Genomic DNA, 16,103 nt, shown 5'->3' with positions numbered 1-16,103 from the left:
ATATTTAGCGAGTAGCGGCTGCCATATTTATGTCAAACGTATATTAAATCACAGCACAATCAGTGGTCTTCTTATTCGAACATTGGCATAGTTTCATGCCGGATTAAGCGCACTCACTCTTAACTGTGCTGACAAACTGTCACAAATATTTATTTGTATTTATAATTATAGTAATTGACTTTTTGTTAATTCAATGTTAGCATCGAGACATGACGGACGAATTAGGGGACTTATGTTATAACTGTAAATACTATCCTCTGACATCGCATGCTAAATAATTCGTAGAGTATATTAATGTAGATCAATTTAGATAACGGAGCTGTCAAAAAATAAATAATGCAAGCAGCAATTTTGTATTATACTACTTTTTAATGCTTTAAATGTATCAAGACATGTCATTTATTATTTGTAAAGCAATTACTTGTATACATTCAAGATGCAATTACATTCGAATCCCTCAAATTAGATGATAGTGCTATGTCGGCGGTTCGCGCCAATTCATTTTGTCAATGCAGTGCAGTCGCTCACTAGCAGGTGCGTTGTGCGCGCGTGCGTCCGCCATCTTTGAAAACAGCTGATTTCCCGCCAACACGTCGGTTGAGATTGAAAAGATACATTTTTATCGTGTACAAAATAATTGAATGATTTATTGACTGCTTAATTGAGTGTTGTGATATCAGACTGATGAAGATGACTGTTAATCGAATAAGGGTCGTGGTACTCGGGAGCGCGAGGAGCGGTAAATCTGGTGAGTCTGAATACTGTATTAATTAAAGTTAATTAATGAATTGTTTTGAAAAAAAAATCTGTATGTTAAAATGTTGTAGTAATTGAAATCAATCTCATGTTCAATTAACAAATTATTAAAATACGTCAATCATCATAGAATCGGTCTTGATTAAAGGTTCAATCCTATTATAATCATCTTGACCGATCTGAAACATCAATTTATTGTTGATTAATTATTTGAAATATCTTTTTTATTACTATTAGGTACATAATTATATTCTATCAAAGCGCCTGATGAAAAGTATTTTATTAGGGTAGTTTTTTAATTACTTACCTCCTGTAATTAAGGATTGTAAACTTCTGCTTTATTTTTATTTTCAATGTATACATAATATTGGAATCAAAGTTCTTATAACTATTTAGTAGAGCATTTAAAAGAAGCGCTTGTGTTGAAACCATGGCTTTGATAGAAAACGTGTTATTTCGTTGTTTTTCTTTTCATTTCTTTTATGTTTTAGTATTTTTAACATACTTTTTTTACGTGACATTTAAACGAGACCTTAAGTTTAATAATATTTTTATGATAATTTTAAACTCTATGACAAAACTCGTGTTGCAATAGGAATTTTTTTTTATTTACAATAGGTATTATCTTGGGATGTAAATATTTTGAAATCGTTCGACGTTTCTCTTTAGTTGTGCAAAACATGAATATTACGAGGATTTTGTGAAAAATAATACAAATCTCTTATGCGCTCTAGCTTTATCGAACCGTCTTTCATCAACAACTGAATTGCACCATTCATTTTTATGGAATTGAGTTTTGGTTGGTTACTACTGTTTTTGTTTGAGAAATAATGAGTTCTTTGAAAACCATTGAAAATATATTTTCCAAGCAAAATAATTGTTTATACGACTCCTTCTAAGAATAGATAGAGCAAAATCTTTACATACTAAACTCTAGCTCTCTCAAGCTCTTTATAGAATACAAGATAAAAATTAAACAATGAGGGTAACATAGGTAAAGTAAAGTGTAAGGACACTTTGCAACGTTGGTTAATTTTAAATTTATCCAATACGATTTAGTGAGATCACAAAGCACTTTTAACTTAGTAGGTACTTAATTTGACATTTTTTTTTCGGAAAAGTATTATAAATAAATAAAGTTTCGTTGAAATAAATACTTATTGATGTTTTATTAATGTAGGATTAAGATCTATAATTACAATTTGGTCCTATTACGTAACCACAGCTATACAATGGGACTGGGTAGACCTTTTGCATACTGGTTTCCGACTTATTTACTTCTCTGGAACTCAACTCAACAATATAGATTATAGTCTAGCGAACAACGTGTGTGGTATTTATTCTGCAAGCAATTGTTCTTACGTGCAATATTGGTAAACAAGAAGTTTCCGCGCCGTCATTATCATAACCTTGAATATTTATATACATTGATTGCCCTCAAAAACCTGGAAGTAATTGCTTATCAGGTCACACACGTATGAAGTAAGCGAAACCGCTTACGCAATGACTTTCACACCGCATTATTCGTTTGACGCGCGCAGACAGTTTGTAATGAGGGAAATTACTTTGTTCCGACGCGTGCTCTGTAATAACAACAATTGTTAATGTTCCATGGAATAATGATAATATCAGTGCTTGAAAGATAAGCCCTTCTATGTCAATAGGCTGGTGGCCGATTCTGCAAAACTAATCACAACAGCAAACAAGATAACGCCTGGCATGCGACAATGAGTGAATTGTAAACTTCACTCTTTGTTCAATGCATATTTCTATAAATTACGTTGTTAATTTGTACAATGTTTAACTTGTGTTTGGTTAATAAATTCTTGCTGCTGGAAGTTTCCAGTGTTTATTATATTTTACAACGCGCAGCTCTATAGATTGCAATAATTTCCTTTTCGTTGTTAAATTTATTATAATAACATATTACTGATCTTTAAAATTTTGTGTTCATAATAATTTTGGAATTAGTTTACCGATGTTTTCATTTCGGGGTGGAAACTGTAAGGAATTTAACAACTTGGAGTAATATATTTCAGAGATTTTACGATTATTTACAAAAGATCAAAGTTATCTGGGTATCGCATAAAAATTTCAACGTTCATCCCAACCACGGAAACATGCACGTTATGTGTCCGACACGCACTTGACCTTTTATTTTTAACCGCACTTGTTCAGTTGCCTGAACTCTCTTGAAATACCAGAAGATTAATCATCATCCAAAATTATTTTTAAAATTCTACCGACCTTTAAAATATTTTTCACTCTACATATTCATGACTACATAATATGTGATGCAGAATAAGATATCGACCCAGTATTATATAATTACTTACGTTGTTCGATTTAATGTCGTGACCCTTCGTTAAATCTTAATAATATTACTTATCGTAAGTGACCAAAGTACGAAGGCTTTCGTAACGTTTAAGATCTTGGCACAACTTTTAAATGTAATATAGCGATCACGTAAACCTTACTGTTTCCACACGTTTCCAAAAACGAAAGGATTGCATTAGGATTTTATACATTCAAAAATTAAGTAATACATAAATCGATTTGTTAACGTTGAGATTGTTGATAAAACGTTTCTTATTAATATATTATAAACTAACGTAATACTGATAATGAAGTGTATATGCGAAACAATATTTATCGAACAGTAATTTATAAACAGTATCTGGTAGATCAGAAAGTAAGATTTAATGAACTACATATAAACATTACAGCACTTGCTAAGAATTAACAAGACATAATGTTTTAATGACACAAAATATATTATAATTACTAAAACAAGGCATCTTTCTCTTTGCTGTCTAGTGACGCTAGTCTCGATAGATAAGCTGACACATAAAATATTTTGAAGACACTAAACTGCGGGGAATGTGCGGAAAATCATATTCTATGTTTAACTTTACAACACAAATTGTACGGAGGCGTTGTTTATTTTTGCTGAACACGTTGATTCAGAGCGTACGATGTTCCTATAGTTTACTGTAAATAGTCATGGGTGGAAAAGTTTTCCTGTGAATTACACTACAATAGATAGTAGACTGGTTTTTTAACTACGCTGTAATCTTTGTGCTGTTGAAACATTGTCCATGGCTCTCGGAAACAGGCAGTTTAAAAATGATTCTTATTTGCCTATGTGCTAGTTCAGTACCATCATAGCTTTCAGGATATTAAATTGCATTATATGAATAAGCTCCGAATTGACCTGTGGAAGTCGTTAAATATGTTATTTGAAGTTAGAATTATCTGACATACAGCTATTTACTACGTAAAATTATATCTCAATTCATCGATAATGTCTATAAACAGCTTTCATATGGTGTTAATAATCTACAATACATTGGTCGTTTCATTCGACCAAACACATTAAGAAATGGCACTCACCCCATTAAGGTACCGCTTTTGCCATTTGACTCCGGAAACCTTAAAATCGGTAAGAGCAATTTCACACTTAATGTTAGCGTATTATTCAGTGTAGCTTATTAGATACACAATTTACATGTTTTCTGTTCACATATGAAGATATAGGTAACATTATTTCTCAATAATATTATTTCATATTTGTAACAATAACAACCGGCATAGAACAACATAATGATTCAGAACAAGGTGAAGATATTTTAATTTGTACAGTCATTTCGTCCGAAAAAAAGGCAAATAAAAGAAAGTGAATTTGCGCATCTAGTTTTTTGATATGTTGTAGGGGATACCTAGAAAAGCTTAACTTGAGTTTTTCGACCAAGATTTCCTATGAGCTTTCGTCGCCATCAAAAAAAAAAGGGGTAAAATTGGTTTTTCGGCAATAACTCGGCTATCCGATGAAACTCGGAAATCACTTGTAAGACACTTTTTGTTCCTTTTTTTATGTTCTACAATTAAGTCCAGACCATTTTTACCGTATCGTGCATCGTTATCAAGATATCGATCGATAAAGTAAAAAATTCAGGACACATTTTTCGTTTTTTACTTTTATTCCTTATCGCCCTATAAGGTGGTGATAAGCACGAGAAGTCGATTAATATTTTGCGATTCCATCGCTTCGAAAAATCAATGACTAAGAATAAAGTGAATCACCTCTCACTACTCCCGCCAACCAAAAGCGCTGTGCGTCAACACATTTTCCGGACGTATCTACAAGTTCAAACCTGGCTCAGATTTTTCAAAGATCCACAAGATTGGGGTTGGCGACAGACTAATCGAGGGCTCGAACCAATCACCAGCACCACCGAACCTGCTCCGCCTGAACTATTGAAACTCATTTCCTGTAAATGTAAAGGAAATTGTGAGGCCGCCTGTGGGTGCAGAAAAGCGGGAATTAGTTGCTACGTTATTTGCATGCACTGCAGTGGGCAAACATACAGTAACGTCGCAAAAGTCGACATTTTGCTTCACTACGACGATGATGATGACGATGCTCTCGACGAGCCAGCATCATTTCCAGCGTCTCAACAGACACACCAACTCGAAGAGCTTACGGAGGACGAAGACCTTCAGCCTGGACCATCGAAGCGAAAAAAAAATATAAAAAAGTCTATCGTTCGTGTCTCGAGTGAACAAAAAAAAATTTTTTCTTCCCATACACGTTTATTTTATTGAAAGACCTGGCATCCGTTTTGACGAGTGTGTTTGCATTTTTTCAATTACAAAATTTTCTTAAGACAATTTTTCATTCATTTTACCGTGTGTTTTGTACTTTTTTCGCTCAAATATACATTCAACTTTTTTTTTACTGCACAAACAAATTATTTGTTTAATAAAATATATACTTTAGTGTGATCTTTAATTTGTTGGTCTATGTACTTATTTCTTATCCCATCCATTTTCTAAACAATTTCCCATTCGATTCGCCATGCGAACACAACCGAGCGAGCGAAAAATATGCCCTGAATTTTTTACTTTATCGATCAATATCTCGATAACGATGCATGATACGGAAAAAATGATCAGGACTTAACTGTAGAGCATAAAAAAAGGAACAAAAAGTGTCTTATAAGTGATTTCCGAATTTCATCGGATAGCCGAGTTATTGCCGAAAAACAAATTTTACCCCTTTTTTTAAGATGGCGGTGAAAGCTCATAGGAAATCTTGGTCGAAAAACTCAAGTTAAGCTTTTCTATGTATCCCCTACAATAGGTATATCAAAAAATTAGATGCGCAAATTCACTTTCTTTTTTAAATGTATATAATGACTGCACTAAATAACATATTGAATAAAATGTAACAGATTTTCAAATATAAAATAAGATTCCAGATTCAAAACATAGTCTGTTAAAATATCAGAATTAGGTCTCAGACATGAAATTACGGTTTTGAATTTAGACCAATCGGACAAATTGATTACAAGTATTGTATTACCTCTCGTTATCTATCGTTATCATAATAATATTATGATTATGTCAGACGTGCGCCTAACGTGTCGATTGATATCAATCATAATTTACAAAAAAAAACAAATGTTAGAGATTACATTTCTTAAACTTAGCCACGATTGTTTTGTGAAAAAATGAAAAAAAAAATTGAAGAAATTAAATTCAATGTCCTGGAAGATATCGTATAGGTATAGGCTTATGGGACAAATACTAAAGACTAAACACTACTATAGAATATTCGCTTTCTTCACGGCTGATTCTTTTGCGGATTCGATTCATAGTTGATAATCATTAGGTATGTTGTTAAAGAAGGACTCGCAAAAATATTTTTTTATTATCTTCATATGTAATGGATAAGGAGGGGAAGATTACTTGCCAGACGTTAAATATGTAAAATTTAATTTTCTATTTCTCTTCTCTCTAACCACAAACCTGTATTTTGAAACCTAATAATTATCTAGATGTAAAAATAATACTGATAACAAAATATCCCGCTTAACTGTAACCATAAATTCTCAACATAAATGCAATAATTATTTTTAATCCGTGAGTCGTGATCTTCTAACCAGTTAATCGTTACTTAATAATGAACTGCTACTATGTAAAATAAATCGTCTAGCGAAGCAATAGAAAGTATAAACAATAAGTTGGCGAAAGTTAACATAAGAGAAATTGATTTATTGTGAAGGCAATCGGATGTCGTTACGGGAAACACTTAAGATATTAACGTAACAATTAATATATATATGAGGTAAGAAGTGACGATGTCATATTGGGCAATATTCGTCAATAGATGCTTCTTCTAATGATGTTTTCGCGCGGTATCGAGTGGTTGATGATTTTAAAACGTAAGTAGCAGGTTATGCAAATTGACTGTTTAATCTTTTAAGATTATTTTTAAAATGTTGGTGTGTTGATAATGGTTAATTGAAATTGAATTATCATAGCAAAATGTCATTTTAGGATGTTTAAAATTGCTCAAAATAGTATTCACGTATATTTTCACAAAGGTTTTCTTTTTACTGAAACCAAGTTGTGGTTTGTGAAAAGGGGAAAGCGTTTTCGAAAGAGCAAAACACACAAATTTCGAGATATAGAACTGTGCCATCAATCACGGCTGTCCCACGATTATGTGATTAGTATTTAGCTATAGGGCATGCATTCGGGTTGCGTTTGTGCCTGAGGCTGTAATAGTTTAACTTGAAAACATTTTAGTTAATGGCCCCAATTTTAAACAAAACTGTTGTTTAGACAGAATGAGAGCTCTCGTCAGTATTCGTGGAATGTGAGCAAAAGTTAATAACCAAAATTCCATAAACCAAGACATGTCCGTTATTTAAAGGACAAAAATATTAGACTTTCAATATAGATAATAGGTTCACTTCTCTAATAAATACATTATTATTGAATTATATCCCTTGCTGCGCATTTCATAAATCTGTTTACTAATACCGTCGATTGGTTAGTAATTCGTTTGGCGCATTATTTATCGATACCGAAAATACGTTGGTATTATGATTAGCATGATTGAGAACAAATTAACGGCCATTGTTCGCGGGCTGTTTCTTGTTAATTTTGACACAAGTAATTACCTACAAATTAGGGCGTATAATCACGACATGGAGCTTGCAGAATGTGTCTCAGTATCATAGATTGGGAGCGTTGAAATGCCAACTGCAGTTGTATTTATAGTGCGCGTTCAGCCGCATGCCGCCTCGGCCGTAGGAGGTGACTCATCCGCTGTGTCTGCTGGGACACCCGCAGTTTACTCACCGCTTTATCTACGACCATCACTGAATTTGATATTCGGCGTGTATCCGAAATAGCTGCTTACGTTGCGTGACGTATAAATCGCAATATTGAGTACTGCAGTCTGCAGTACAAGTAGCTCTTCTGATTGCTATTCCTGTATGTTGAAAAATGCACACGAATGGATGTATTTCAACGTATCATTTTAGTTGCCATTAAAATAAGAATAGGCCCATTGAGGAATCCAACTGACCTCAATTGATTGTTATTTGGCTGCAGCGAAAAGGGTAATGCCTAGAAAGTTGATTTTTTTTAATTTTCGCGTCACGTATATACATATATTGCGCTTTGTCTGCCAATCATTGCAATGTTTTACACTTATAAAAAGAGGTCAGATAAAGCGAACATCACATTCACTCACAAATGCTTTTTCCTGCACATATAATTACATTATTGCTATTAAATGCCGGTGTAAATAGTACATTCAAATAATTGACTGAATGATTGCAAACAAATCAGCAAATGTCTCACCTTGATCCAGTTAAGAGCTTAGTTAATAGGCGTATCTCCCATCATATACGTTTACTTATCTAGACTTTCAGGTCATGTTTACGACGATATTGTTTAGAAAAATCACCTGTCATTATCCCGCCGGTCAGAGAAACTCAAATTAGCATGGCTTACAGCGTTTTGGAGAAAGCTTATGAAGTATTTAATTGAGCGTTAAGAAAAAACAGCATTTCGCGTGAGGACCAGTCGATGAGGTGTAATAGTTTCGAATATATACTCAGTCGTATAACAAGGTGGGACTAGAGTTAGCGATCACCTTGATGCTCTTCAGTCTTCGTTAACATTTACTTCTCGCTATCTCACGAACAAATTGAATTAAATTGTCTTGAGAAGGGTCACTGTAGTTAAGGTTATTATGTACAACTTCGTATCTTTTTGTTCATGTCTTTTACTTATTCGTATAAAATATATTAACATTGCTCTTTTTTTTTCGACGCTTACAAGACAGTGAAGAACAAAACCAAACCATACCTCCTATTTTCAAAACTTCGTTATTTATATTTTGGTTTACCTACTTGAGGTTAAAGGATTAATATTAAGTATATTGATAAAGTTAAGGCAGATATAATGCACTTTGTAAGAAAGTACATTTTTCATTTTTAATGCAGAATCAATCAACCCAAATCGTTTCATTCACGTGTCAGTACTGAATGTGTAAAGAGTAATGTCTCTCTGGATTACCTTGAACTGACGGTTATCTGCAGTGAAAGTGTTTCATTTAAATGTTCGTTAAATTATTTATAATTGCAATTGGCGCCTGATAGTCGGATTTTAAAATATATCTGTTAATAGCAATGTCATTGCTGCATTATATTTTTGACGTTAATTAGCGCTGTTAAAATAAGTGTACATGTTGTTTTGATGTTATTTATTCTATAAGTACTTCAGTATATTATTTCCTAAACATGTTGAATATAAAAAGAATATATTGGTTCTCTACTGCATTATAATAATAAAATGTAGCCTCTTATAGCCTATAATGATTGAGGATACCATTGACCTTTAACAATGTCATGTTTATTATACATACATTGTATTGATAGAACACGGGGTGATAAATCTATCAAATAAATTAAACCCCATAAAGCATACGCGACGACCTCATAAGATAAATATTCGATTCTTATGTACATGCAATTGTTTCGAGTTCAATAGTACTATTAATCATTGCACATGTAATATAGGTCACATGTTTCAGTCACGTTTTGGTCCAAACATAGCATTCGATCTAATAGCTCTTGACAAGCTATTGTAACCATAAGCAGAAGCCTGACTTGATGCAATGAAATTTATATGTCTCTGGCATACCGCATTAACCGTAGACCATATAGTCAATGGAGCTTAAATAGCGTGCAATGTGAAAGTATCATTTATGAGCAAGCCTTATTTTTAGAGCCGAACGTTATCCAAACAAATATTTTTATACACTTTTTATGGCTGCGTAGAACATTAAGTATGCGCATGATTTTCTTTAAATTAAGCTATAAAATATTATACTATCACATAGACTTCTACTGAATAGAGCACGTATATTTCAAATCATATTAAATGTAGACAGATTAGAAGAAACAATGCGGCCAAGAATCTAATTGAACGGTTTGCTTTAAGAAATCAATTACTTTATCTCACTGTATTGCAACAACTATACCGATATGAGAATTAAATGTGGTTGACATATTGTTATCAAGCGAGTATTGAGTATTGCGACACGCCGCTTTCAACTGTAAATATATTCGTATGGATTTAATTAACATTTTTGTAATAGCAATATTGTGTTTATGTTTGTTGGTAATTTAATTTGGAAATGATATCTAGCACTTGCAATTACGTAGCATAAACTGAAGCTATTAATGTAATCGTGTTTATGTACTGTTTACGATTTTATTTCGGACTGAAGTGCATCCATTACCTTTTGCTGGGCAAACGCCAATGTTTTTTGGTATAAACAATGTTGTTAAGACGTGTGTACTGCTAAAATAAAATTATAGATACAGCGATAAGAAAATTACAGACTCGAACTTAACATTTCATGTGATCTCAGACCGTTTTTGTGTAAGCTTGTTTTACGAGGTTTGCCTTAATTATTTAACATTTAACATGTGTAACGGGATTTCAACGTAAAATAATTTAAGCAATAAAACGCCTATAGGTGTAAACTCTTGCAGAATGTTCGTTGGAACCGTTTCTTACCATAGATTACTGTATATCGCTTTACAACATTTTGATAGCTCATTCGCAGGCAATTCTACTATTAGTGTTAATTTCAAGTCCTTTGTTTGCTTTCCCACTAATTGCGCCTCGTTGTGATATTGTGGGATACAACTTTTGTAACAACTTATAGCAATTAGTTGTTAATTGCAACTTTCTCTTTGCATTTAATGATCTGATATGGCTTATCTATAAAATTTTATTAATAACTCTTTGCCGGTTTATCTAATTGTATGTTTTGTTGCAGCTGTCGTGGTGCGGTATCTGACGAAGCGGTATATTGGAGAATACAGTTCAACTGGTGGTAAGTTACTTATTTTCACACAAAATATCTTAATTAAGAATCCGTATATCAATATACCGTATGTAGAGTTATGGCTATAATTGTGCAGTTTAGCATATTTCATCAATGTAAATATTAAAGATTTAATTAATTAAGGAACAGTAAATCAAACTTACTGTTTTGAAAATTAATACGCAGCATAATTTTTTATATCGTAGATATTGTGTGTATCGTGTGTTTAACACCTTATATAACATAATAACCGTATGAAATGTCTATATAATGCACGCTAAGAGGGACAAGACAGGTCCTTATCTGCCAAGCGTTAGGTGCCAATAATTTATTTGCGATATTGGCAAGTGGAGTTAGAGCCAAGGTTAGCGGCAACTGAACCGATGTTGCTCGGCCGTTGACTTGAAATATGTGATGAAAAATCAAGCATTCCATTAATATTACGTCACTCCTTTCTTTTCATAACATGATTAATGCGACGAGTGTTGAGATTTTGAAGTGATTTGCGATTTACGGTCCAAGGACGCTTTCAACTAATGTAACCCAAATTGAACCGATTAATCTTGAAGTTTTCAGCTCATTTATTTAAAACTGTGATGAAATTTAATTAGATTGGTTTTGTTTTAGATTTTCTTTACCAACATCGGGCGACGTTTGACGGCGCGTCTTCGGAAGTTGAAGTTCTAGACACATGTGGATGTGCGGTATGAAGCTTTCGTAATTACTAATCTTGTTACAAAAATAATTTGTTTCAAAACGTGAATAGTTCGGACTAGAATAGATGATGGAAAGATAGTTAAATTACTATCCAGAGTTAGATTTATGAGTTGTAAGAAAATAGATTTTGTTTCTATGTTATTAAAAACAACTGAGCCAACTTCACTTGTACTATATAATGAAAGTAAAAGTAAATCTGTTGTATTTATTATCATTCCACCTCTTAACTACTGAACGGTTATAAATGAATATTAATACATACAAATTGTAAGGACATTGCTTTTTAATCAATAAGGTGTGAAATAGGAGAACGAAATTCGATTCGGGGAACGGCTGCCTTGTAACATGTAGTGTGCGCCAGTTTATATGTAACAGTGATACGGATAAATAATTGCACCCGACACTTGAGCACGAATGACACGTCGGTATATCATTGTCGAATTATTATTAAAATTAACTAGCGTACTTTGTTAAATGTAACGTATTCAAATGTTGAATACATTAGTTGGTTTATAATATGAGTATTGTACCTAAATTGTTGTATTAGATTATATGACAATAGCTTTATGTATGAGGATACAGGCGATATCGGTATCATGTTTTATTGAAACTAATAAATAATCATAACGCGAGACGATGGGAGACTCCACTATTAGTTAATAAATAAAGATTATGTACATAAAATCGTGACATCTTTATAAAATTACAATTCTCAAAGGAAAAATATCAATTTCTTTCAACATGTTTTTTTTTGTATTAATAAATGTATTCTTTGTACAGAAACGTGGCTGCTTAGCTGAACACCTCCGATGGGGCGATGCGTTCGCAATCGTGTATTCTGTGTGCGACCGACGTTCGTTCTTGGCTGCGTCTGAGTTGCTAGCGTTGTTGGAACGGACGCGGCTGCCCGGCTGCACTGCTATCACTCTGCTGGGCAACAAACGGGATTTGGAACATGCTAGGTAGGTTAAGGGGATGTATGGGATTTTATTTATGATTTATATGGAGAACATGGAACGTGAATCTTGCGGTGGCATTTGAGTTGCTAGTGTTGAACAGACGTCCGGCTGCGCTACTCTCGCTCAGCGGGGCAAAAATTATATGAGTGAATTAAGACTATTCTCATTTCCTAATAACATAGCAAAGAAGCACCTACCTATACCACTAAAAAGTTTGTTAACTTCTATCATCAAATCTTTCATTTAGTTTTGCATCTACACCTCAAAGTGTGCCACAATTAGTCGCGTGTAAAACGCAAAAAACCGAGTATACAATATCAAATCTGCGCTGCTTTAAACATTTTCTCTTTACTTATAGTATAGCGATAAACAAGTTTATGTCACGATAGTTTAATAAGTTAACACATTACTTTTACTCAAGCGTCGCGGCGGCGATACTAGAATGTCGAGTGGCGCCGCTCGGCTTTCTTGTCATGCTTTAAATGCCGCGGATTAACCGGATTGTGAGTTAATTGTTTACGCATTATTGTAAAATGAAGGATGGTAGCTTTACGGTTTCACGTTGACTACATTTTTTGAATACTGTTACAGGCATTATGAAACTGTAGGAGTATTATGTGCACTTTTTGTTGTGAGATGTAAGCTATATTAAAGTATCTTGTTCTTATTATGTCATTTGTTAGAGTTTATGCGTTATTAGTAACGCTTAAAGAGGTAGATATTATGTGTCTATCTATAAATGTCTCGTAAACATTAAGAAGTAGGTACTTAAATGAAGAAGACATGTTATCACTTTCAATTCCGAAATACTTTCTTTTCCTTACTATCTTGCTTGTAAACAAGCTTTTCCTGTAATCAAAGAAGCACCAAACCATACTGGTTACGGCGGTAATTGATGGTTAGGTTTTAAAGGGCAAGTTTTGTTTTATCATACTGTTGATACACACACGGCAGTTAACAATTTCGTTTCCATAGTTTATTGGAGTTTTAACAAATATATTAAAAATCTAAATTAAAGAAACACAAGTGCCCGTACCTATTGGGCATACAGGATAAAATAGTTAAAATGCATATTTATTTTGACAAAACCACTATAGACTAAAGAGCCAAGTTTATACACACCACGTTTAAATGAAACTCTATTTCCTTTTAATTTTTGTTACTAACTCAGGCCCCGGAATCACAGACACAATAGAAAATCTATTGTGTCGTGGACCGATCGGGCCGTTCGGGGCTCAATGGGTTAATAAACACCTTAAATGGGTTAATAAATACTATAACTCAAAACATAAATTGACCTTTACTTTTTGTCACACAGAGCAGTGAAGACCGAAGAAGGGCAAGAGTTATCCCTCCAATTCGGGTGCCAATTCTATGAAGTATCTGCGGCGGAGTCCTCTGCTGGGGCGGCGCTGGCGTTCCAAGCACTTTTGCGTGAAGCGCGCTCGCTCGCTCTGCTCCTCCCGACGCCGAGACGAAAACTCGCTGCCTATTCTGTTTCCAAGGTATTTATATTTCTTATATCTTATAAATAAAATTATTGTTTACTAGCTTTCCGCCCGCGGCTTCGCCCGCGCAGTCAAAGAAAAATCCGCATAGTTTCCGTTCCCGTGTGATTTCCGGGATTGCGTCATTTTCCCGCGATAAAAAGTCTAAAAAGCCTATGTCCTTTCTCGGGTATCAAAATATCTCCATACCAAATTTCATGAAAATTGGTTCAGTAGTTTAGGCGTGATTGAGTAACAGACAGACAGACAGAGTTACTTTCGCATTTATAATATTAGTATGGATTATTTATTTAACTAGCTGTGTCATGCTTCCCCTTTTAATTGTTAAAGATTGGTCGCACTTATTAAGAAACCTTCGTGGGCTCATGCACAATACTTTGCTGAAGATCATCACATGATTAATATACGATGCATAATTTAGGATTGTTTATAGGGCATGCAAATATTCATTTTTATACATTCAAAGTCTGCATATTATATTATATTTAAGTTTGTGAATAGATCAATTACAATTATTCAAAACTTTGACGACTTGTGACATCTGCCACGGAATAAATAGTCTGCCAACCCGCACTTGGCTAGCGTAATGAATTATGGCCTGAAACCTTCAGCCCCTGTAATGGAAATATGGTCTGATATTAATGACTGATATAATATTATGACGACACTAAGATATAAAAAAAAATAGCTTGAAAATAGTGCAGTTATCTATGCAGTTTAGAAATTTTTACAAATATTTGTAAAAAAAATACAATTTTAATTTACGTCAAGAGAAACTTGAGGCTAGGCTTTTTAATGTTATAGATTCCGATTTCGAATCCGATAGTGTATTTTTATTTCCACCTCACATCATTTATTTGCATTCAAATTATACCTATAAAGCTAAGATAATAATACATATATAGAAATGACAGGCAGATTGAAAAACTAATAGTAGAATTTTCTTTTGCAGGTAATAGGCACAATCTTAGGTTTGAGCAATAAGAGTGTACGAAAGAAACGACCATCACTAAGCATATGATCTGGCTGTCTGTCTGACTGGCTTTTGTTTACTCCAAGACGGAGTTTATTTTTGCTCTGCAAATGCTTTTAAGAGTTAAGCCAAGGTCGAAAGGACTGAGGCGTACTATGCATGGGCTCTTTGAGATTGAGAGGACTTTTGAGGATTTTCAAGATGGACTGGCTACGCTACTGCAGTGGTATATTATTGGACAAAATTGCGAGCTTTTCGCCTTTGTTACATTTGTAATTTAAGATTTTTTTTGTATTCATGTTCGTAAGGAGTGTCCTTACATAACTAGTATGTTTATGTCTGTATAAATAGTTTGTTTCATAACAATGTGTACCTTAATAGACAATACTTGGTAACAGTAATAGGTATTTTTATACAAACGTTTGTACAAACAATTGCCTTAATGTTATTGAATAGTTTCACTATAAATACCCACTTTAAGTCACATTTTAAGTAAATATATAAATCGTTAATGGTATCTACTTCTATAATTGTATCAGTAATATATATTTTTATAAATAATAAGTTGATCCCACCTGTGTGATAATATTAAATATTATTTAAAGACTGTAATTTAAATCGTGGACCATTTGGGGTGCAATTTTTGTAGTGTAATGTTATTATACCTTCTCCACTATTATATTAATAGCGTCGTTAACATTTACTGTGAAATTTATATTATTGTGTATTATGTTTAATAAAATGTTTGATAAAAAGTTATATTTGTTGTTTTATCTTACTTCACCTAGTTAATATTTTCGTCACAAATTCTATATTATTTTGCAACTGAAATTTAAGTTTCAAATCCGCGAAACATAAAACGGCATTGTCGAAAGTGCATTCAATAATAATCATATTTTACCCCTATAAAAGTGGTCAATTGCTCAATGTACAGTTACCATAACAGCTGCGAAACGAGGCGATATTACTGACTCTTGCTTTCGTATCGG

General features: G+C 33.5%; 1 protein-coding gene across 1 annotated transcript; it reads left to right on the top strand.

The window, feature by feature from the left end:
* Window positions 1-508: 508 nt before the first annotated feature.
* LOC149905114 (ras-related and estrogen-regulated growth inhibitor-like protein A) lies at window positions 509-15,873 on the top strand. Its single transcript, XM_090106649.1, has 6 exons — window positions 509-748; window positions 10,910-10,966; window positions 11,585-11,661; window positions 12,455-12,636; window positions 13,952-14,138; window positions 15,094-15,873. The coding sequence occupies exons 1-6, from the start codon at window positions 685-687 to the stop codon at window positions 15,160-15,162; spliced, it is 636 nt and encodes a 211-aa protein (XP_089962775.1). The 5' UTR covers window positions 509-684; the 3' UTR covers window positions 15,163-15,873.
* The last annotated feature ends 230 nt before the right edge of the window (window positions 15,874-16,103 follow it).

The sequence above is a fragment of the Colias eurytheme genome, chromosome 10 (genome assembly GCF_061535395.1).
Source record: "Colias eurytheme isolate Ceu_HAF_F1 chromosome 10, ilColEury1 Martin Lab GWU primary, whole genome shotgun sequence".
In the NCBI taxonomy this organism is placed as follows: Eukaryota; Metazoa; Arthropoda; class Insecta; order Lepidoptera; family Pieridae; genus Colias; species Colias eurytheme.
This window is presented reverse-complemented; position numbering and strand designations above follow the sequence as displayed.